This window comes from Nipponia nippon, unplaced genomic scaffold (assembly GCF_047370975.1).
Source record: "Nipponia nippon isolate SJK-2023a ecotype South Korea unplaced genomic scaffold, ASM4737097v1 scaffold_4, whole genome shotgun sequence".
NCBI classification, from domain to species: domain Eukaryota; kingdom Metazoa; phylum Chordata; class Aves; order Pelecaniformes; family Threskiornithidae; genus Nipponia; species Nipponia nippon.
The window spans coordinates 86084510-86106992 of NW_028262358.1; the positions used below are offsets into that span (position 1 = coordinate 86084510).

Here is a 22483-nt window from a genome sequence, read left to right on the forward strand (position 1 = left end):
GACCATAATAATTTTTTTATAAACTTGACCTGTTGTAAAATCTTTCTGATAATAAAGATGTGGCCAGTGTTTGATTGCATCACACTTACAGGTATGCACACTAAGTATGAATGTGTTGACATTCTTCTGCATTCATGAAATAAATGTAAATGTCATCTCTTTTCTTTTAAGGAAATGATCATCGACAAGGTTAATGGACAGGTTGTCCCTCGGTACTTGATATATGACATTATTAAGTTTAATGTAAGTACTTTCAGTTTTATTGCTTTTAGTTATTGATTCTCATTTCTGTTTTAATCTTATTTATATAAGTAAGAGCTTCAGAGTAAATTTAAACGCCAAAAGTGTTTGGGTATTTTGTGACTCGATAACAAGCAATGCATCAGAATTAAGATTGAAAGCAACCTTATAACAGACGCTGATTTATTTCCACCTGCTCAAGAAAAGATGGTGGTTTGAAACAGTCTGCTAAACACTGTTGGAAAATTTCCCATTTCTAGAGCATGTTTGAACTATTTAGGCAGTGAAATTGAGAGGGGATGGAGAAGTTAGCCTGTAAGTGGTGTATTTGTTACCAGAGCATCACAGTGGTCCTTGTTAGGCTGCTCCATCACGTCTTTCTCAAATTTCTCTTTCAAAACCAGGCAACTGGTCCTCTGTGAAGTCCTCAACAGCAGCCTCTCCTGTTTATGCTGGCAGTAGGGCCCATATGTAGTAAAGACGTATATCGTGGAAGTTGTGCAAAAGGGGAAGCCTTTGTTGATAGCTGGAAATAAAGTCTCTGTGGTTACAAGAAAGACCTGTCAAACAGTACAGAAAATGAGAAACGTTTTTTCTTTAAAGCAGCTTTCAAATATGAGAAAGTTTTGAATGTCACCAAAGAGCTCTTGTATGTTATCTTTTATAGATTTTTTTTTTTAATTATTTCTTGTATTTTTCCCCCCAAAGGTATGATATATGTAGAATTTGAAGTTAGTCGGGGGTCTTACGGCAGGGTCTTCTAATGAAGCTTATTTGAAGAACTAACTTTGACAATGTGTTGCACTTGTTAGCCTTTATTATGAAATAAATTTTCTAGTGTTTTCTCTGTTATGTCTAAGGAAGAGAAAACGTCTTTCAGGAAGGTTCAATTTAACCACAGATACCTTTTTAAAACACTATTTAAAATAATTTTGTGAAAACAGAAAGTGCGTACTGGTTTTGGTTGTGATAGAGTTAATGTTCGTCATAGTAGCTCATAGGGTGCTGCATTTTAGATTTGTGATCAAAACAGTGGTGATAACACAGGGATGTTTTAGCTAATGCTGAGCAGTGCTTGAACAGCATCAAGACCTTTTCTGCTTCTCACCCCGCCCCACCAGCTGGGGATGCACAAGAAGTTGGGAGGGGACACAGCCGGGACAGCTGACCCCAACTGGCCAAAGGGATATTCCGTACCATATGACATCATGCTCAGCAGTAAAAGCTGGGGGAGGAAGGAGGAGGGGACATTGGGCATGATGGCGTTTGTCTTCCCAAGTAACCGTTGCGCGTGATGGAGCCCTGCTTTCCTGCAAATGGCTTAAACACCTGCCTGCCGATGGGAAGTAGCGAATGAATTCCTTGTTTTGCTTTGCTTGCGTGTGCAGCTTTTGCTTTACCTATTAAACTGTCTTTAGCTCAACCCATGAGTTTTCTCGCTTTTACCCTTTTGATTCTCTCCCCCATCCCATTCTAGGGGGAGTGAGTGAGTGGCTGTGTGGGGCTTAGCTGCCTACCGTGGTTAAACCACAACAATGTCTTACGTGTAGTCACTAGACCTGTGACTAAATAGCCCATGGAAAAACACTCTAGTATCTGTTAATGCTTCTGGAAAAAGAAAATTATTGTTTCTGTGCTTCTGACAGGACAAAAAGTATTACTAAACCATAGTGCATTTCAGATGTCCTTAACTACCATTGATTATTCCAGACTTGAGTAAGGTACTACTCAGCTTGAGTAGGCCACTCGGTGTAAGTGGGAATTGCAATTGTAGGCATGCTGCTGGTCACCAAAAATGACTTTGGTATTCTTGGAAGTGTAGTAATACTGTGTCTTAGGACAGCCTCTTTTAAAAGTAATAGTTCATGGGGAATACATGATAGATTAGGAATAGAAGCTTTTCTGCATCTTGATGATCTTTTCTTTAACCTTTTCTGAAAAGTAGGTGTTAGTTTCCTCATATGATTAGGACTTTTCAGTAAGCAGAATTTCCTTGTAGACTTCTGAAAAATACGACCTTCTAAAACCACTCCTGGGTTCTCATTTTTCCTTTACATTTTCTTACTTGTTCCTCTGCCTGTGATTCCATGCTTATTTACCTTCATGTCTTGCCTTGTTTCTGCTCTCACTTCATGTCTAACCTGCCATTCACTGCTGTTACTCTCCCTTTGAAAAATAAATGTAAGGTAGAAGGGTACAGTCTCCCTTCTTCCCTCAGTTTGGGATATGCATATACTGTCCTAGCAAAATAACACTTTTTGAAAGTCGTAATTGTTTTGGTGAAATGTTTTTTGGGGGGGAAGTGGAGGAAACCCTTATTTGTAGTGAAGTGTTCAGGCTTAACATGAAGAATCCCACTTGGCAAACAGGAAAAATCAGAGGGTTTCCAGAGGATTGTTAAGGTTTGGGAAAAGTCTGCTTTTGAGCAGGGCTGTCAAGGCTTTAAAGCTTGTTTGGTTTTGTTTATTTGTTTTTTAAATACACTGGGAATGAGAGAGAGGAGTTAGTTACTATGTAGTACTATTTTAATGTCAAGGACAAATTAAGATAATGTTATCAGTACGAGTACAAGCAGGGCTTCAGCTGCAAGAAGTCATTAGCAATGGTCCTACTACAAAGATTAAAAAGCACAGTGGTTTTTAGGTTAATTTTAGAAGCTTAATTACAAAACTGGGCACCCGAGGATGTTTTGCTTGGCAAGAAACGATCAACAGAATTTTGTCACCAAGAGAGGTAATTGTATTGAAAACTTGTAATTGGCAAGAAAGGATAAGTTCCTTTTTAAGTTGTGTAAGTAAGATTTGTGTAAATTTTCCTAGCAGAGCTTCAAATCAAATAATTGCACAAAGCATCAGTCCTGTTTAAAAACAAAAGAAAACACACCCCCCCCCCCCCCCAAAAAAAAAGAAAAAAACCAAAACAAAACAAGCTGACAGCTATATGAGGTCCTCCAGAATTCGACATTGCTCCTTTTGATCTTGAAAATAGTTGTGTCTTCTGAAGGTGAATGGTGAAGTTACTGTACTCACTGTCCGTCATGTGAGTTACAAGATTTCCAGCATGGTTCCATCTCATCCTCCGCAGTGACTCAGCATACTCTGCTGTTAGAGATGCGACATTGCTGCTGGGGAAATGTGAATGCAAACCCCACAACACCTTCGCTCAGGCAGGCCTCATGTTTAAGTTGGGTCTAGTGAGCTAGAGATGTTTTCAGCTGACCTTATTCTCAAATGCTCCACCTATTTTGCTTGCACGCCATCCCATACTAGCTAAGTGTTACAAAGTTTTCTGGCTTTGTCAGAGATTCCTTCTGAAATACTGCATTCACAAATGCCACATTAAGTCACAAAGACTAATGTGCGCTATTAATACTGCTGAGAATTTGTGTGTTAGGATGACCAGCACTAACACAAAAATACAGGAGTTAGTACTAAAATGAGGTAATATATAGTTTTTCAGAATGTACCATGTATTTATAGTAAGATTTATGTCAACTTGCGCCCCTCGGGATGACTGTAAATAGTACAGTGAAAGCTGTTACCATGTATACACAAAAATCATGGAATTAAATTTTAGATCACAGCAAAATGATGTGATCATCAAAATGAGGCCACCTCAGGTGGCCAAGAGGGCCAGTGGCATCCTGGCTTGTACCAGGAATAGTGTGGCCAGCAGGACCAGGGAGGTGATAGTCCCCCTGTACTCAGCACTGGTGAGGCCGCACCTCGAGTACTGTGTTCAGTTTTGGGCCCCTCACTACAAGAAGGACATGGAGGTGCTGGAGCATGTCCAGAGGAGGGCAACGAAGCTGGTGAAGTGTCTGGAGCACAAGTCTTATGAGGAGCAGCTGAGGGAACTGGGGTTGTTAAGTCTGAAGAAGAGGAGGCTGAGGGGAGACCTTATTGCTCTCTACAACTACCTGAAAGGAGGGTGTAGCGAGGTGGGGGTCGGTCTCTTCTCCGAAGTAACGAGTGATAGGATGAGAGGAAATGGCCTCAAGCTGCCCCAGGGGAAGTTTAAGTTGGATATTAGGAGAAACTTCTTCATGGAAAGGGTAGTCAGGCATTCGACCAGGCTGCCCAGGGAAGTGGTGGAGTCCCCATCCCTGGAGGTATTTAAAAGCTGGGTAGATGTGGTGCTTAGGGACATGGTGTAGTGGTGGACTTGGTAGTGATAGGTTAATGGTTGGACTTGATGATCTTAAGTGTGTTTTCCAACCTTAATGATTCTATGATTCTATGAAAATAATGTCATATAATTTAAAATTTCCAAACATCAGTTACTGTAATATCACTTCGAACTGTTCTCAGTATATTTGGCCAGCATTATTGTTGTGCTTCAAAATAGTAGTGTACTCCATTCTTGTATTTATTTTAGTCCTTCATTATCTTGGTTTAAGGGGGCTAAATAGTGTTAAAATTAGTGTTTGGAAGTGTAGCAGTTGAGACAGGGCAACCTTATCTCTGTTCTATGCCATATTTTTCTGGCTTTTAACAAGGAGACTTGTAGGACTGAAGACTGATACCTAAATGAAGCCCAAAGAGCTTAGCCTGGCTTCTTTGTGTCTAAGTTAAGTAAATACCATGACCACTGTTGCTTTTTATGAACAGAAATGGTGAGAGGGTACGTTTATTCTTAAAGCTCTATGTTTAAATTTTCATCCTAAAAACCAAAGATCCCAAACTATAAATAGTTGTGTTCAATTTGTCCCTTGCAGCTCTGGCATTTGAAAAGTTAAGTGTTTAAGAAATAAATGTCCACTTGAGATTTAAGAGAAGTAGCGGTCTGCTATCAATGGATCAGCTGGGAGTAAAAGTAAGGGTTTTCATTTTATGTACAATACTATGATTTTGGGAGAACATCATGGAATGACGGAGCTGAGTGCCTCAGTACATCACAGGATCTTTCTTCAGACTTAGTCAGGATTTCATCTGAGTGTGACCCAGAGGAGGAAAGGAAGTCACCTTAAACAAGGATGACGTGATCATCAGGAGAGAGTGGTAACAGAAACTTAACAGTGAGTAGAGGCTATAGAAACAAATGAAAGAGAATAATAAGGGAGAAAAATGGGAGAAAGTGAGTGGACAAAACCCTGCCTTTACAAATTTTAATCACATGGTTATCAGCGGGCTTACGGTTACCTAGCTTTTTGGTTTTGCTGTGGCGCATCAGGAATAAACTACAGCAGCCTTCTGGAAGTAACTGAAGGAAACCAAGAAAATAGACTGGTTGAAATATGTGCTGTCTATTTGGCTCTAGATGTCACACAGGAAAAGTCTTAGGAAGAAGGAAAAATGAAAACTGGGCTTCAGTGATTGGGAGAGACCTACACTGGAGTTCTTCGGGAAGATATGGATAAAATCTGTCTTGGCTGTCTCTTTCCATGATTCAATTTTGTATTGAATTCTGATGCTTATCACCTATAGCTGCTGCAAAAGTCAGTCTTCAGGGATGCTGATGGAACCCTTTGACTTAATTTCTTTTTAATCACTGTTTCTGTGACATCTAGTTTCTAGAAGCTTATGGTAATGCCTCCCATTGTGTTACTGCCTATGTCAGGAAAACCAAATGATTCTTCAGGAGATTAAAAAAGATTTTTTTTTTTTTGTTCTCATCTTCTTTAGTCTGAATCATGATGTTGATTATTATTAATAGCAACTCAAAATATGGCATTGCTCTGTCACTGCTTTCATCTCACATGCTAAAATCAAATTCATAGAAAGGAAGTTGTATGCTAGTGAAATAAGCCCACCTTTTGACCTCAACTCTGAGGAAACGCAGAGCAATCCCTACTTTTTCTTTTCTGTTTCACTTGTTTTTTTCTATAAAGAGCAACTCAGAGTACATAAAATAATCTCTCAAAGCCCATCCTGAGAGGCTGCATACACCTATTGTAAGAAATAAAACTGTGCAAGGGGCGGGGTCCTGCTACTGAAACTTTATCCTCTTTTTAAGTTGTGAAAATGGTCCCTGGCACAGTTTTGGCCCTGGTTGGCTACAGTGCCCTTGAACAATTCTCAGGAATAGTTTAAAGTTTAACATTGCTCAGGGACCGTGATTAGCAGGTGTTCTGAGATGCCGTCATCCTCTTTGGGAACGTGAGAGTATGAATGTGGTCAGACAGCCGGTGGCTTCAGGGCCAGAGATGAGGTCTTTGCCGTGTTGGTTCACCAGCGTAGTTGCACCCAGAGTGTCTTCTAGTTCACGGACTTGGGGCTCACCTCTCTGAAGTTCAGAAAGTGCTGTTTTGTGAAATGTCAGGTATTCTGCTATTAATATGCCTTTAGGGGCTTAGGGCAGAGGACAAGAAGGCTCCTTACATTGAAAAGAAGAGAGGAAATAAGGTGGAATAAAAAATAGTAGTATATCATAACATACAGAAGACTTCTGTTATGGAGAGTAAAGGAAGATCCAAGAAGCATCAAAACTAGTGTGCCACTTCTGCTTGTCTATGGAGAAGATGGCCCCAATACAGGAAAGATGTCATTATTCTGTCAAGTCGTGTTTGGCATGTGAAATGTTTCTGGAAGTAGAAATCAATTGTAACCCAGTTTTATCTTTTCTTACGACCTAAGTGGAATTTTTTTTCCTAAGAAGAATCCTTTTATCATTGAAAAATGGCAAAATATTTTATAAAAATGCATGTATTTATTTGGCTTTTAAAATTTTAATTGAGGGTTTTTTTTGTCCACGTTTATGTCACTGGTTGTGTGTGTGCTCTGCACACGTGAAATCTGGATTTTTTCATATTCCTCTGAACATAAAAGGCTAGTTCCTTACGGTGTTTAGTCTTAATGAGTACAGAGCTAAATCCCTGCAATGCCTGTTACTTTTCAGCTTCCTGGTTTCTGTCTGTATGTAGCTGAGTTCATTATTATAATAACTGTAACTGTATGGCATTACCTCTTTCACCCGAATAGTGAATAAAAGTTCAAATTTGGTGGGTAATTCTAGTGTAACAGAGGAAGCTGACAGTAGAATAGTTGACAGTCCCAGCAGTAAATACAAGTAGATCCAAATCCCTGTTCATCAGAAACAATCCACAAAAGAACATGTCTTCATTCTCCAGTCATCTTTGAGACAGCTCTTCCTGAGAAACCTTATTTTGAGAAGCTTTTTCTTAGATCATATTCAATAGCTGCATATAGATGTATAAATACTAAGCTTAAGCAACTATTTTTTTCCTTATTTAAGTAATAAAAGCTAACACTGGCATAATGTAGGATCTAATTAATGCATTCTTAGCAAAGGCACTGAAAATGAATAGTACTTTCCTTTTCCTTTCTAACCCTGGCCTTTAAATTTTTAGACTCTAGCCAAGTTTTCATGAGACCAGATTGCAATGGTAAGAATAGACTGAATGCTTGAAAAAGAATAATTATTTTAACGTTTAGAAAGGAGATAGAATTTTGATTAAATTTTCTAATGCTCTGTGCATTAAATTGTCAAGATCAAGATTTCTTTGGTTGTCATTATGCATAACAATGCTGTAGCTATTAGATAAAATTTGTCATGGTAAACAGATATGCTGGTCATAAATCCTGCCCACAGCCAATGTGCTCATTGAATTTATGCATGAAAAATTTTTGTTTTAAATCCCTGTAAAATATTACCATGTCTGACTTTTCCGTTACAAACCTCATTTTAAAGTGATGTAAAGCTCAGAGTACATGCTGCCTCTCATTTATTAGCCTATTAACCTTATCTTAAAAATGTACTGTGAATATTATGGGGGCACAATTCAGAGATGCAAGCGTTTAATTGCATCTTTTCTGTTTTCAAATGCACCTGGCTGCCAGTGACCCTCCTGCTCTTCCTTTGAATTCTGAGGTTATTTCTCAAATGGTACCACCTCCAAATACAGATTTAAAATGCTTTTCTTACTAATAGTACCCTGGAAAATGAGGATGCTGTGTGTGTGTTTACTCTTACACCCTTTCTATTATTTCTTGAGGAGACATACCTAACAAGGATCCAAATGTTTGTAACAGTGCACTTACTGTGTGTTATGTTCTCAAAATCTGTATATATCACATATATACGTATTTCATCATGGCTCAGAGGTGTCAGGTTAGTGAAATACAGAGCATCTACTCAATTGTGTCTTGCTTTGCTTTCTGGTGTCACACTAGGAGAGATGCATTAAGATTGCTTGTAGCTGCGCTGCTCTGACACCTTAATTCCAGAGCCTCTCTGCTATTTCTAAATCCCTTGCTTGAATTTATGAGGTTGCACAGCTGCTAGTGCCACTGCTTTCTCCTCATCCTCCCATTTTTATAACGCACTTTACTGAGAGCAGGGACAACTTGGCCAGGTAATATGTTTTGGTATTCTTTAGGCTATGTGAATAGAATAGCATTACAGAATAGGGAGGGCAACAAATGGTGGGCTAGGAAAGCTTACAAGACGGAGAATCAACACAGTAAGGGATTGATGCGGCAGAAGCTTTTGGGTGGGTGGAGATGGATCGACAGAAATGCATTGTAGCTAGTTGTCTTTTTCAAAGCCTTTCCTGCCTTATTCCCCTTCCCTGTTGATCATCTTTTATCCATTGTTGAAAACCTGAGTTGTATGTCTGAGCAGCAAAATTTGCAAATCTCCTTACCTGTTCTGTAAACTTTCTAAATGGATAATTTGTGTTTTGTTCCCTGTTGTTCCTTGTGCTTGAGTAAAGTGCACATGCAATTGAAAAGTAGCATTTTTATGCATTTTTGCATCTCTCTTTTTAAAACTCTTTTGCGATGTTGCCTACAAAAAGTAAATTATTGCTGAAGAGGGATAACTAGTACATGCTGACCAGAATATCTTTGGTGTTTTCGTGTTCTTCATTTTATATTTTTTATCTAATAAGCTGCTTGTTGTTGGGGAACATTCTTTAGCATCGTAATTAGTTTGAAGGTTGACTGTTTTACTTGCTGATTAAATTGTGTGAAAAATACATCTGATTTCTTCCTTTCCCTTGCATCTCTGAGTTAGATCCTCCTTTTCCCAACCCAGGGGGCACTATGGATCGCAGTGAAGGTGGTTTGTTTTCCACATTTGCCAAAATAAAGAATGCTTAATGGAATATTATATAAAAGCAAAGGGAGTATATTAAATTTTGTCATGTCTTGTTTTATTCCCCAAAGGTAAGTGTTTCCGTACCTTAACATGAAGCATGTCTCACGAGAACCTTTTTGAATGGCAGATTATCGCTAGTATAATTTTCAGGGGAAGAGGCACAAAGTGTTGCTCCTGGGAGAGATACGGGGACAAGTAGTTCTCCAAGAGCAGCTTTAGAAGTTGCCGAGATATTAAATACTTCATATTTTTCAGGTGTTCAGCTTCTGTACGTTTTACTCTTACTTGCTTACTCTGATGTGACACTCTTTAGCAAACCATGAAACTTGCTACAAAAAATACGAAGTGAGATCTGAAAGTTTAAGTTGCATTGTAAATGAAAATAACTGAAGTATTTCAAACCCCATACAATTTAAAGAATAAAGTCCACAAACATTTTTTTTGTTCTTAGAAGGTCTCTTTAAAGAGCTTTTCTCAGTATTTTTACTAAACAGTTTTTTGCCTCTCACATTTTTAGCCTTAAAAACCCTCACTTTTTATTCCCAATTTTTTTTTAATCTTCTTGTTGTGCTAGGAACTGTAACATATGATTAAATAGAAAAACTGTCTCCCTCAGCTTGCAGTTTATAATAGTCATTCCCATAGGAACTGCCAAGTGGACTTAAACCGAACTTCTGTCTCAGGCAAATACGCAGATCTCTCAAGAATCTGACAGTGATCACAACTGACGTGGAAAGCGTGAAAAACTTTACAGTGGGGCAGGTTTTCCAGTTGCATTATGATGTCCAATTTCCTAAGTACTGGAAATGAAGTCTAACACAGGGCTTCTTTTGTCCAGTATATTTCAGAAGAGGAAAACCTATAGGCAAAATAGAGGATGGTTGGGGGGATGTCCTATAAAAGCAATGGGTGTGTGTTCAAATGTTGTCATGTCTTATTTCCCTAACTTAGTTTTAATTCCTCCTTTTCTACAATTAATCTAGCTGTAATATTTCATATTTTCAGCTTTCTCCCTGTCTCCTGCCTCCCCATCTTTTTCCTGTTTCTAGGGGAAAAGAACTAAAGAAAAAAAAAATCAAAGTTAATCAGAAGGATGTACCAAATCTAAAATAACTGTCTAATTCAGGATAGTTTTTATGAAGGTGAAAACAGGACCTCTGTAATATTTTCTTTTCCATGGCTAATATGTTTGAATAACCTGAGTGACTGTTACGGTCTGGGAGAGAATGTGAAGACCATATTTTCGTCCTTTTTATAATATTTCTCTTATTTAAAAGAAATATGAAGAAAAATACCACTTTTCTTTTGAAATAGTATAATATTAATTAGTCAGTGTTTCTTACTCATAAGCTAACCACACACACAATGAACTAGATATCTTAAAGATGGACTGTGTACTGAAGTTGTAGATCTTTTACAAGTCTTTAGGAGTATAACATCTATTACAAGCAGATATTTAATTTTTAGTTCTACCATGGTTTATGAAAGATAGGTGGTTCCTTTTCTAAGACAGTATTTGTGAATCAATGCTGATTGTTACTATTTTTTTCCTCTTTTATAGTTTTTTAGGAGACTTTATACTTACTGTACTAGGCAGTCTTATTTTAAGTACTATGAAGTGATTTATATTCTAAAAAAATCAGTGCCACAATCTTTTCAGGTAAATGCCCTGAATAATGTCTTTAAGATGCATGGCTGAGCCATTACCTCTGGGTCAAACTAAAGGGCAAGAAGAGATTGCACAGACAGTGGAAGAAGGGACTGGTGTCTTGGGAAGAGTACAGGGACGCTGCCCGGCTGTGTAAGGATGGGATAAGGAAGGCCAGGGCTCGGCTGGAGCTGAACCTGGCGAGGGATGCGAAGAATAATAAGAAGGGCTTCTATAGGTACGTTAACCAGAAAAGGAAGCTAAGGAAAGCGTGCCCCCTCTGATGAGCAGTAGTGGCGGGCTGGTAACAACAGACAAGGAGAAGGCTGAGGTACTCAACAACTTCTTTGCTTCAGTCTTCACTGGCAACCTCTCTCCTCACACCTCCTGAGTCAATGGGCCATTTGACGGGGATCAGGGGGGCAGAGGTCCTCCCACTGTAAGAGAAGATGAGGTTCGTGACCACCTGAGGAACCTGAACGTATATAAGTCTATGGGTCCCAATGAGATGCATCCCAGAGTCCTGAGGGAATTGGCTGATGTAGTTGCTAAGCTACTCTCCATGATATTTGAAAAGTCACAGCAGTCAGGTGAAGTCGCTGGGGACTGGAAAAAGGGAAATATTGCAGCCATTTTTAAAAAGGGTAGAAAGGAGGACCCTGGGAACTACTGACCTGTCAGCCTCACCTCTGTGCCTGGGAAGATCATGGAACAGATCCTCCTGGAAGCTATGCTAAGGCACGTGGAGGACAGGGAGGTGATTTGGGACAGTCAGCACAGCTTCACCAAGGGCAAGTCCTGCCCGACCAACCTAGTGGCCTTCTATGATGGAGTAACTACATCAGTGGACGAGGGAAGAGTTATGGATGTCATCTATCTGGACTTCTGTAAGGCCTTTGACACGGTCCCCCACAATATCCTCCTCTCTAAATTAGAAGGATATGGATTTGATGGGTGGACTGTTCGGTGAATAAGGAATTGTCTGGATGGTTGCATCCAGAGGGTAGTGGTCAATGGCTTGATGTCCAAATGGAGAACAGTGACGAGTGGTGTCCTTCAGGGGTCCGTACTGGGGCCAGTGCTGTTCAATATCTTCATCAATGCCATAGACAGCGGGATCGAGTGCACCCTCAGCAAGTTTGCAGATGACACCAAGCTGAGTGGTGCAGTCAACATGCCTGAGGGACAGGATCCCACCCAGAGGGACCTGGACAAGCTGGAGAAGTGGGCCTGTGTGAACCTCATGAGGTTCAACAAGGACAAGTGCAGGGTCCTGCACCTGGGTCGGGACAGCCCCTGGTATCAATACAGGCTGGGGGACGAAGGGATTGAGTGCAGCCCTGTGGAGAAGGACTTGGGGGTACTGATAGACGAAAAGCTAGACCTGAGGCGGCAATGTGGTCTCGCAGCCCAGAAAGCCAACCGTATCCTGGGCTGCATCAAAAGAAGCGTGGCCAGCAGGTCGAGGGAGGTGATTCTGCCCCTCTATTCAGCTCTTGTGAGGCCCCACCTGGAGTACTGCGTCCAGCTCTGGAGTCCTCAGCACAGGAAGGACATGGACCTGTGGGAGTGGGTCCAGAGGAGGGCCACAAAAATGATGAGAGGGCTGGAACACCTCTGCTATGGGGAAGGGCTGAAAGAGCTGGGGTTGTTCAGCCTGGAGAAGAGAAGGCTGCGAGGGGACCTTATTGCAGCCTTTCAGTACTTAAAGGGGGCTTATAAGAAAGATGGGGACAAGCTTTTTAGCGGGGCCTGTTGCAACAGGAGAAAGGGTAATGGTTTTAAACTAAAAGAGGGTAGATTCAGAGTAGATATAAGGAAGAAATTTTTTACAGTGAGAGTGGTGAAACACTGGAAGGGGTTGCCCAGAGAGGTGGTAGATGCCCCATCCTTGGAAACACTCAAGGCCAGGCTGGATGGGGCTCTGAGCAACCTGATCTAGTTGAAGATGTCCCTGCCCATTGCAGGGGGGATGGACTAGATGACCTTTAGAGGTCCCTTCCATCCCAAAGCATTCTATGATTCCATGAAGATGTAGTAATTTTCCCACAGTTCTTTAATTCACTGGAGTGATAATTCTTCGTCATAAAGACAGCTCTGTAAAAACCCAGCAATAGTGATTCTTATGAAGAGTCACTGTGAATGGCTGGTAGAAAGAAGAGCGTGAGGAGAGTAGAAGCAGAAAGAGAACGTATTGACTGCACCATCTAGTATCTGTTGCAATTAAGGTAAGGATGCCTCCATACTACATGCAACAACAGCACTAGAAAAATAATTGGAAAAGACAGAAGCAGGAAAGCCCTGTGTTCGATACTTGACTTTGCAGATAGCCTAAATTCAGTGCAAAATAAATTATTTAAATTTATATTCCCCTGGGAGAACCACGTGCAATTTTTTTGTGCGTAAATATCTGATGATGATGATGATGGCGAACCTATTTTATAGTTATGGGTTATTAGAATTATGACTTTTACTTCTGTAATTAAAAATGGGAAGTTCATCTACTCCTCAGATTACTTGAGGGGAGGCAGCCAGTCTAGACAGAACGTAATTCCTTTTGGTTTTAATCATTTACGTTGCAGTAAAATCCCCTTATTGAGTTCTGTTTTTGAAGGCTCAGATGGATTTATAAGGCTTATAAAGATCCTAAATGAAGCCACTGTACATGCAATCAAACAGTGGATTGGACTGAGTTGTCTGTGCTCCCAAAACAGCAGCTACTAAGTTTTCAGCGACTAACTGGAGCTTTGCTTTCAAAAGAAAGGGCTTAGGTGTTCATCCATGGCAGATGCCTGTTACCGTAAGTCCGCCTCTTTAGTGCGCAACATCAATGGTGAGAATCGTAATTCAATCACTTCAACTGATCGTAAATATTCTGCCTGATATGTGTTACCTTTACGCTGGTGAAGCCTACTTCTCATCTGCTTGTAGTTATAAGGTTTTATGGTTTTTATCTTGAATTTGTATTCTGTTTTGAGCAATCCAAGGAGCAGAAGAGTGAGGAAGGGAGCAATGTTTGTAGTACAATCTACTTTTTCTGTTTTGATCTTATCTGTTTAGTCACAGTTTTGACAGTCCTGCTGTTTCGTTCAAGTTACGTTTGCTAATAAAAAAAAAAAGTGTGGAGCTATATTTGTATGTTCTGTTAGGCCTTGATGTTTATGCATGGGCTGCAAACTTCTTTCCTTTGTTGATTTATACATATTTGAATTTATTTTCAGTGATTTTTTTTTTAAAAAGAAATACAAATAATTTAACAGGTCTTAAGCATCTTTTTAATAGGTCTGATTCCCCAAACCATTTTTGTTCTGTGGTAAATCAAAGCGCTATTCCATTGTATAAGCTGACAACATATAAATAGTAATTATGTTCCTGCAGCACATTGGTGGAGTTGTTACAATTGAAACAATATTTCACACGCTGTACCTCATTGATGCCAAGATAAATTTTAGAAACCATTTTGAAACTGCTAAATTCCTTGCCATTAGCCTATCTGTTTTGAATATTTGAGTGATAAAAGTTAGAGAAAACATTTTAAAATGTAGTTTCAGATTATAATGGTTGTCTTGCATTTTGCCTTTTAGGAATGAAAAACTTAAGAGTCAGAATTCTACAAAATTTTTCATTTCTTTAATACTTTTAATCCTGTTTTTAAAAAGAAAACTTCATCAGAAATGAAAAAAACCTTTTAGGTGATTGAATATGGTAATAATCTTATTTGGAGAATGAAACAGCACCTTCAGACTGTTTTTCTATAAAAGCTATGTGTATCAAAAAAATAGCAGCATCTATAAAATCACAGTCAGAAGAAATAAGTGCCAGACCATTAATATAAAATGCAAAATATTAGACTGCATGGTCTTCAGAAGATGGGAGAACTAATAATGGGCTTTCGTTGGAAATGCAGATGTCAGCTGTGGGTGCCTTGAATTGTCAATAATAATGTTAAACACAGGGTAGAATATCAGCCTGAGCTTATTCTTTATTCTTCTCTCAAAATCATTAAAGCTAAGACAGTTGTGACATATGTTCCGCTATGGCTCAGTAAGTGAAGACGTGCGTGGAACGTATATGCGTGTATGTGCTGAATTATTCATGTCTAAGTTACTGCTTTGGGGAAGCAAATGGAGTGCGCTTTGCTGGCAGGTAGGCTTTGAACCATATCTCATGGAGGAAGAGAATAAATATTCTCAGTTTATCCTGGCCCAAGCTAGTTATCAGCTGTGTACACAGGCCCAGGCATTTTTTTTTCTTTTGACTATAGCTGCATTAGGAAAAAGCTGGATAAATATCAAATTCTAAGAGAAAGTACTTTAATGGAATTTAGCACCTACATACCCTATTTTGTTATCTGTGCTGCATCCATCTAGGTAAAGGACTTTCCATGTAAGGCTCACCGAATTCACTGAGCTGTAGCCACAAGGTCAACCTTAGAGGCAGGGGAAGGGAGACTTAAACCTGGAGGGTGATGGTATGTCCTCAGGGGTGCCTTTCTCCTTGCAGAGAGAGAGGGGACTGAAGCAGGGTGTGCAGCAGAAAGCCCATCACCCTCTTACACCTGTCTTAGTGATTCCTGCCATCTTCCTGTATTTAACGACCTGGGATTTGAGTTACTCACCAGCCCTTGTAGCCATACCGTCATGAAGTTGTCACTTCAACACGGAGGTCTCTGTGAACCAGGTGGAGAGCAGGAGCTACAGCGGGGGAACAGCCTGACACTTGACCAAATTCAGTCTCTCAGCACCCATCTGGAGGAATGTTATTGGGACTGTGATTTTTCTTTTCTTTTTTTTAGCTCCTTTCAGCAAATGAACTGCCTTCCTCCACCCCATCAAGACAATGGATATTAAATGAGCTGCAGACCCTGTTTTATAGTATTTTTAAGCATGTATTTCTTTTGTGGTACACTAGGTTCTTATGTGACTTATTGTATATGGGTTCTGTTGGAAAGTTAATTTGAAATATTGTAAGTTTAAATTTAGAAATGTTTGGTCCTGAGTGGATTTCAAAGCTCTGTAGAAATCTCATTTTATGTTTTGAGGATGTGTGGAGGATTGTGTTTAAAATCAAAACAATATTTTAAAGTGTCACATCTATTGCAAGCCCACTTCACGCTGTGACCTCTTAGTGCAATGCACAAAGTTTCAACAGGTGAAGGGAATTTAGTTGCTCGAGGAAGAGGCGTTGACTCCTCTCTTGAGGCTTGTCTACATGATATTTTGCTTCAGGATACATTTTAATTACTATGAGGGGGAAGTGTAACTTTCTAGCATAGATAGGAAACACATGCTACTTGTTAATTTTGTTTTACCCTTTGCTAGCAAACTTATTTTAGGTTAAAAATGTCTAGAACAGGAATTATCATCTAATGCACTCCAGTGACTATGCTGTTAGGCAGTGGTGACCCTCCTCAGACAAGTGTAAACTTACATATTGAAATAAAAATCTCAAACATCTGAATGCTTAAATTAATAAAACATCTATATTGCCTAAAATCATACTAGTATTTGTTGCCTGGGTTTAGATTATACATGCATCAATGTCTTGGTTTTGGACAACTTTTAAATGTGTGCTTTATATACTAAATAATATCTTCCTGTTTTTGTCAAGGTCTGTGAATTATTTATTGCAGCCTACGTTACCCTCCTACTTATTTGCTAAAAGCCAGGATTTTACCATGTGAAGGTTTTGGATCTGTCTGGGATAAATACACTGTATATTAGCAACATTTTCTGTAATTATGGCAAGTATCTAATAACAAAGAAAAAGCCCTCCTCCTCCAATATTGCTTTTATTCAGTATGTCCTTGATTTAAATTCAACGTTATGTTAGTTTTCTTTCTGTGCTTTTGGGAGCATGAAATATTGCTTAACTTCTTAGTTTACTTGTCTGATGAAGAAGTTGCTTGGCAGCATTATCTGTGTTTTTCCCATCTCATATAATCTTATGTCAGCCTAGCTCTGACCTTTATATGATGGAACCTAGTGGTAATAGACCCTTCTGCTTAACAAGCTTTGAAATAAAAATGTATGATTGGCAGAGCTGCAGGAAATAATTAGTTCCAAGTAGATGTGAGAAGTGAAAAGATTATTTAAAGGAAGAGAAAGTGATTCAGCTGGTTTATGGTGCATATGAAGTCGTGTCAGCTTTTAATTTAACTATTAAGGGATTGAAATAAATTTAAGTCACTATGCGAAAGCGTTTTCGAATGAATCATTGTAAAGAAGCTCTTTAAATAACTTTACTGCTTATTGGAAGCTCAAATATTTGAAACATTAATTAGTTCATTTGCTCTTTCAGACCAACTCGTAAAATGTGGCTGAGTGGAAAAGCTACTGTAGGGAAGAGAGGATGTGCACTAGATCTTGCTGAAACTTACCTAGAGAACAGTTTATGGTGTTCTTTGAAATAATAAAAAATGTGTATACACATTTCCCAGGAAAGAATTCTTCAATCAGTTTTCCAGTCAGTTCTTACAGAGGTCAAGATGTGTTTTCTATGTTTTAATTAGATAGACAAACGAGGACAAACTCAGTCACTGTATAGAGGAGTTCTCAAGTATGCTGTACATGGGGGAAGAAAGAAAGAATGAATGATTCTCCAGAATTTTGTGTACAGCCCTTAAAAATCTGTAGATAACACAGCCGTGTTCCACAATGAATGGATAAAGAGTGACCCACTCTCCTGCCTCTTGGATTTTACCATACTCTATAATTTGCCATTCATTTGAATCGCTCTTTACTAATAACACCTCCATATATGAAAGGAAAGCAATGGTGAAGGCAAAGTTAACAGCCAAATAGGCTTTCTACTTCTTCCCAAGCATGGATCAATGACCAGAGATTAGGAGACATTTCACCCATGTTGTCACTGGCTTTGTGCAGAATGTGCTTCCCCCCCAAGTGATGGTGGCTGTGCTGCCTCTCCTTGTATAGGTTGAAGTAGAGTCCTGTAAGAAAGCGGTTGTGAATTACATGTGGTATGGGAGCAATGCATAGTTCCTAAAGCTGTTGCAGTGAACAGTTGAGGACTTTTGATAGGGACCTAGTAAGGATCTAATGCTAGGAAAGAAATGTAAGAGAAACTTAATGCCTTTTGGGAGCATGAAATGCAGAAGATTCTGGTGAAAGCCAGGGTGAGTTTGGAAAGAACTTAATTAAGCTCATGTTCATCTAAAATGAGCATTCCATTTTTCTCCTGATTAAGAGATCTGTTCAGATACTACTCATTCTGTCTCTTACCTTTGTATGCGTCATCAGGATGTCACTTTGCCATTTATTTCCTTTCATATTGACCAGTTTGGATTCTCTTGGGTGCACGTTAGAGAGGGGCTTTTTTCCTTTTAGATTCTCTTTCCATTTCTCTTCTAGCTGTGGTTAGTACAGGAGATACCTGGTTGCTGGTTCTCCTGCTCATCTCTACCGCTGCCATTGATGATTAAACTCCCATGTCTTCCCAGTTTCCTGTGCTCGTTGCTTTCAACTTTTGAAAAATTCTGGTTTTGAAGCCAAAGCTCTGCAAGCTTATTCTCCGTGGACCGCGAAACGGATGTTTTTTGAAAATTATTTCTTTGTGTGAATGGGGTGGCAAAATCAGGGATGATCTCGTGTAAATAACTTCCAATGGTGTACCGTGCTTGTAACAATGCAAATCTATGAGTTTTGTGCCTTATTGCTATGGAAGTGGCGCGTCTGATTGGAACTAACTTTAGAATTTATAAGTTGCCAGGTGCTTATTTTCTCCTAGTGTTGTCCACAGTGTGTTCTCCTCGCTATCTAATGCTCAAAATATAATAAAGTCCATTAAGAGCAATTATTAATCTGACAAAAGTGCATTTTGAACGCTTGTTCTGATCTGGTGCAATGCACCAAATATATAAAGAGCAGTGTAAAGCTGCTGGTTTATTTCGGATCTTGAAAGGTCAGAGTACACTACTGAGACTTAGAGAAGGGCTTTTACTACTTTTTTGTGACTGAGCCATCACATATCTTACAGGTTTTTGCAGCCACTGTTTATTGGCACATTTTCCAACTGCCGCTATATTTTTCTCTTTTTTTATGACAGAAAAGCGAACATTTACGTAATTAATGCTTCTTTCAAGGCATCAATACGGTACATTTAAAGCAATGAGTTTGCTTAACTCTGTAAATCGCATTGTTGCATTGTCATTAAAAGTATTATGAACAAAATGAGCTAAATGACTTCACAGGAAAACTATGAGAAAAAGTATGTAGCTGCTGTATCCAAAGCTATGATTAGGGAATATTTAAATTATTTTGCTTATCTTTAAAGGTGTTTAGGTATTTAACTCATATATGCTTGAATACGTATTATAGGTTTTTATCTTTCTGTGAACTTTGATTTGATTAAACCTCTTACAGCCTAAGACAAATGCTTGAAAACCAAGTATTTGGCAAAAACATGTAGTTATTTGATAATATGTTTATGTATCTGTATGATTCTAAACATTGTGTAAGTAAAACTTAGACTGCTCAAATAATTTGGTGTTTGGTTTTAATACTGCTTGTTGTAACTTGGCAGGGACAGCCTGTTGGAGACTGTGATTTTAATGTTCGACTTGCATGTATAGAGAAAGAGATTATATTTCCACGACATGAAAAGATGAAGAATGGTCTTATCGACAAAGCACAGGAACCATTCAGTGTTCGAAACAAACCATTTTTCGACATCTACACTTCAAGAAAGGTAAACTTGATTTCAGTTGTTTATGTTGTGGCCCTGAAAGCAGCAAAGCAGTGCTGGGTATAGGTTTTCCCTCAGATTTTTTAGCTTCCAGTGAGTTTGTCTGCTAACCAAGTGTTCAGCAATGCTTGGGGGGCAATTGGCAGTTTTGGATGCTCTGAAAAGTGGTTTTAGGCTACCTATTCCTTCTGAATTACTATTTTCCGATATTTAAAACCCGCACTTTGGCAAAACCTAATTCTTTAGTTTCATAATGTTGAATGATGATACACAAGTTAATGGCTTTAGGTCTGAAATGTCTCTGAGCTCGAGGGAATGTCTGAGAGCTATGTTGTTTACACTGTCCTCCTTTGTAGGTAAGAATATAATGTTCTTTTTACTTCCAGTCCCCATTTGGCCATAGTATAAGAATCATGAGTTGTGCTTGAACTTGCACGTCATGTTCAGCAGTGATTACTAAGAGCCTGTTCTAGTTAATGTGTCCGCATTTACTTCTTAAAATACTGCCCTAGGTCTTCTGAAGTAAGGCATATGACTTGCAAATATATATGAGTTCCTATCTTTCATTGTGCACTCTTTTCTTCAGTATAGATATATCCCAACTTTCTGTAAAATACTTTTATTCTCTTCTGTGAATTAAATGGCTCCTGGATAATACTTTCTTCTAGAGGAACCCATTTTTCTTAGCACTGCTGTTAGAAGTAGTCCCGTGTCTCATCAACACACAGCAAGGAACATCAAATTGTCGGCTTCCATTTGCTTTTGTCATTTCCTTGATCCTGTAGCAGGTAATGAATCTTGCCCCAAGAGGAGCAGTAATGGTATTTTGGCTAACCAAGAGTGGCTGAAAAGTAAATAAAGAGATAAGGCATAAGCTGGACTTTCAAAAAAAAACCTGGCAGAGAGTAGCAGTCTTTGGAAAGTTTGAGTCCGGAATGATTCTATGAGAAGTATGTGTGGATAAAGCACTATAAATGTTTTGATCACTTCTCTGTGTTGTTCCATTTTTGAGTTGTCTATTTAAGATCAACATTGTAAAATGGAAGTAAACTTTTCATGGGGGGGGGGGAAAGGCTGTTTGTCTAGGACACATAATTTTGAGCTTGAAATTAAAAGAAACTAGAAGAAAAGGAGCATGTCTTAAAAGTGGTTTCTTACATAAATTTATAGTTTCTTGAAGTGTTCTCAAGTTCCAGGTTATTTAACTTCATTTAAAAGTCAGAGGAAGAACATGGTTGGAAGGATTCCTAGGAAAATTTCTAGGTAAAACACATCTGTAAACAAATCTCATGCTAATTAAATCTAATTGCCAGCACATGACTATTGAAATGATCCTCTGCTTTCCAAAACCTAGGAAATTAAAATTATGCTCAACGGCTTTCTTTTTCCTGTCTAAAGGAGATTTCTGAATTGTCCATGTGCATTCCAATGTATTGGATTTTAACAATTCTGACTGTGGCACTTTTTAAAGTCAGCAATGAAATGATGCTATTTACTGGTCTTTCTCTGCCTTTCTCAAAGCTCTGAGCATAAACTCTTTAAGACGTTGACTGTCTTATTACCAAGCAGTAAAACATCAAATATGTTGGTGAGGGGAAAAAAAATTACACATGGCTAGATTTTGTTTCATAATAGACTTATAATTGCTTTTGACACTAATGCTTGGACAATATTTCTTTATTTTGTCCTTGTGTTTACCACCAGGTTTGATTAACTTGTGAATTATGGAATGAAGCAGTTATCTGGCCAATTCTCTTCTTTTTTGTGAAGAATATTCCTGTATGCAGCAGTTGGAGATACACACAGAGAGCAGGAGGGGTAGAGTTACTGGCGGTGCAGAGCGAATAGCCAGTGTTACTTTTCTCTTATTTTAGTCATTTCAAACATTTATGATTTATCGACTCTGTGCATGTATTAGATCAAATTTGTAGGAAAAAAGCAAGTAAGAGTAATACCCTGGGTTTTATCAAACTATATGTTTTGATAGATGATTTTTTAACTAGGCTTCTTTTTGTCAATTAACTTCCCCCCAGTTAGAGTGAGTAAAAGTCAATGGCTGGTTTGTACTACAGTTATATAGCACATTTTCTTTCTCTGAGGGCTGCTTTTCCTCTGAGAGTTTTGCTGCTTTTTTTATGAGTGATGAATATACCCTTGGAACAGATATAGTGATGACTTACGCAGTTTGAGAGAGCAGGGCATCTGAAAGTGTGAAGCATGGCGCTCTCTTTGGTTTTTGTTACTTACCTCAAGCTTTTAAAAAACAGTATTTGAAGATATCACTAAGTCTGCAGTACCAGGTAAAACTTTAAGGACATTGCAACCTGCATTTGAGGTTATTATGTTGCAAATACAGTTCAGTCAACAAATTCTTACCCCAGTGTGTCATCACCACCTTAAAAACATCTTTGAGATAAGAGTATCTATATGCTTTTAATTTATTGGGGTGTTTGGGTTTGGTGTTGGTTTTTTTTGTGTTTTGCTGTTGTTGGGGTTTTTTTGGTTTGGTTTTCAGGGGTTTTTTTAAGTGGCAATCAGGGCAGACTCTGAAGCTTTCTACATTTTGGGTTTGAAATAACCATAGGTTTTAAAATTTTCTTTTTGTACAATGCACATCATAGGTTTTAAACGATTCTTGTCCTCATTTAAAGTCACTGTTATCTAGTGAAGCATGTTCATTATACTACTGTTATGACAGAAAACTTCTAATGAGTTTGATGTCAATATTTAAGAATTGTTTGTATGCCCTGTGATAACTGTAAGGAGTTTTAGGTAGTAGTACCAGTATTGATGTGGAGTTTTATATAAGGTACTATTGGTAAACGTTTAAGG

At 38.7% G+C, this 22483-nt stretch overlaps 1 protein-coding gene across 3 annotated transcripts in view; it reads left to right on the plus strand.

The window, feature by feature from the left end:
* RNGTT (RNA guanylyltransferase and 5'-phosphatase) overlaps positions 1-22483 on the plus strand; it is a 194754-nt gene that overhangs the window by 62357 nt on the left and 109914 nt on the right. For all 3 annotated transcript variants that reach the window (XM_087777260.1, XM_087777261.1, XM_087777259.1), the window contains exons 10-11: positions 172-243; positions 19490-19654. In XM_087777260.1, coding sequence (XP_087633386.1) covers positions 172-243; positions 19490-19654 — 237 coding nt within the window. The remainder of the gene's footprint in view (positions 1-171; positions 244-19489; positions 19655-22483) is intronic.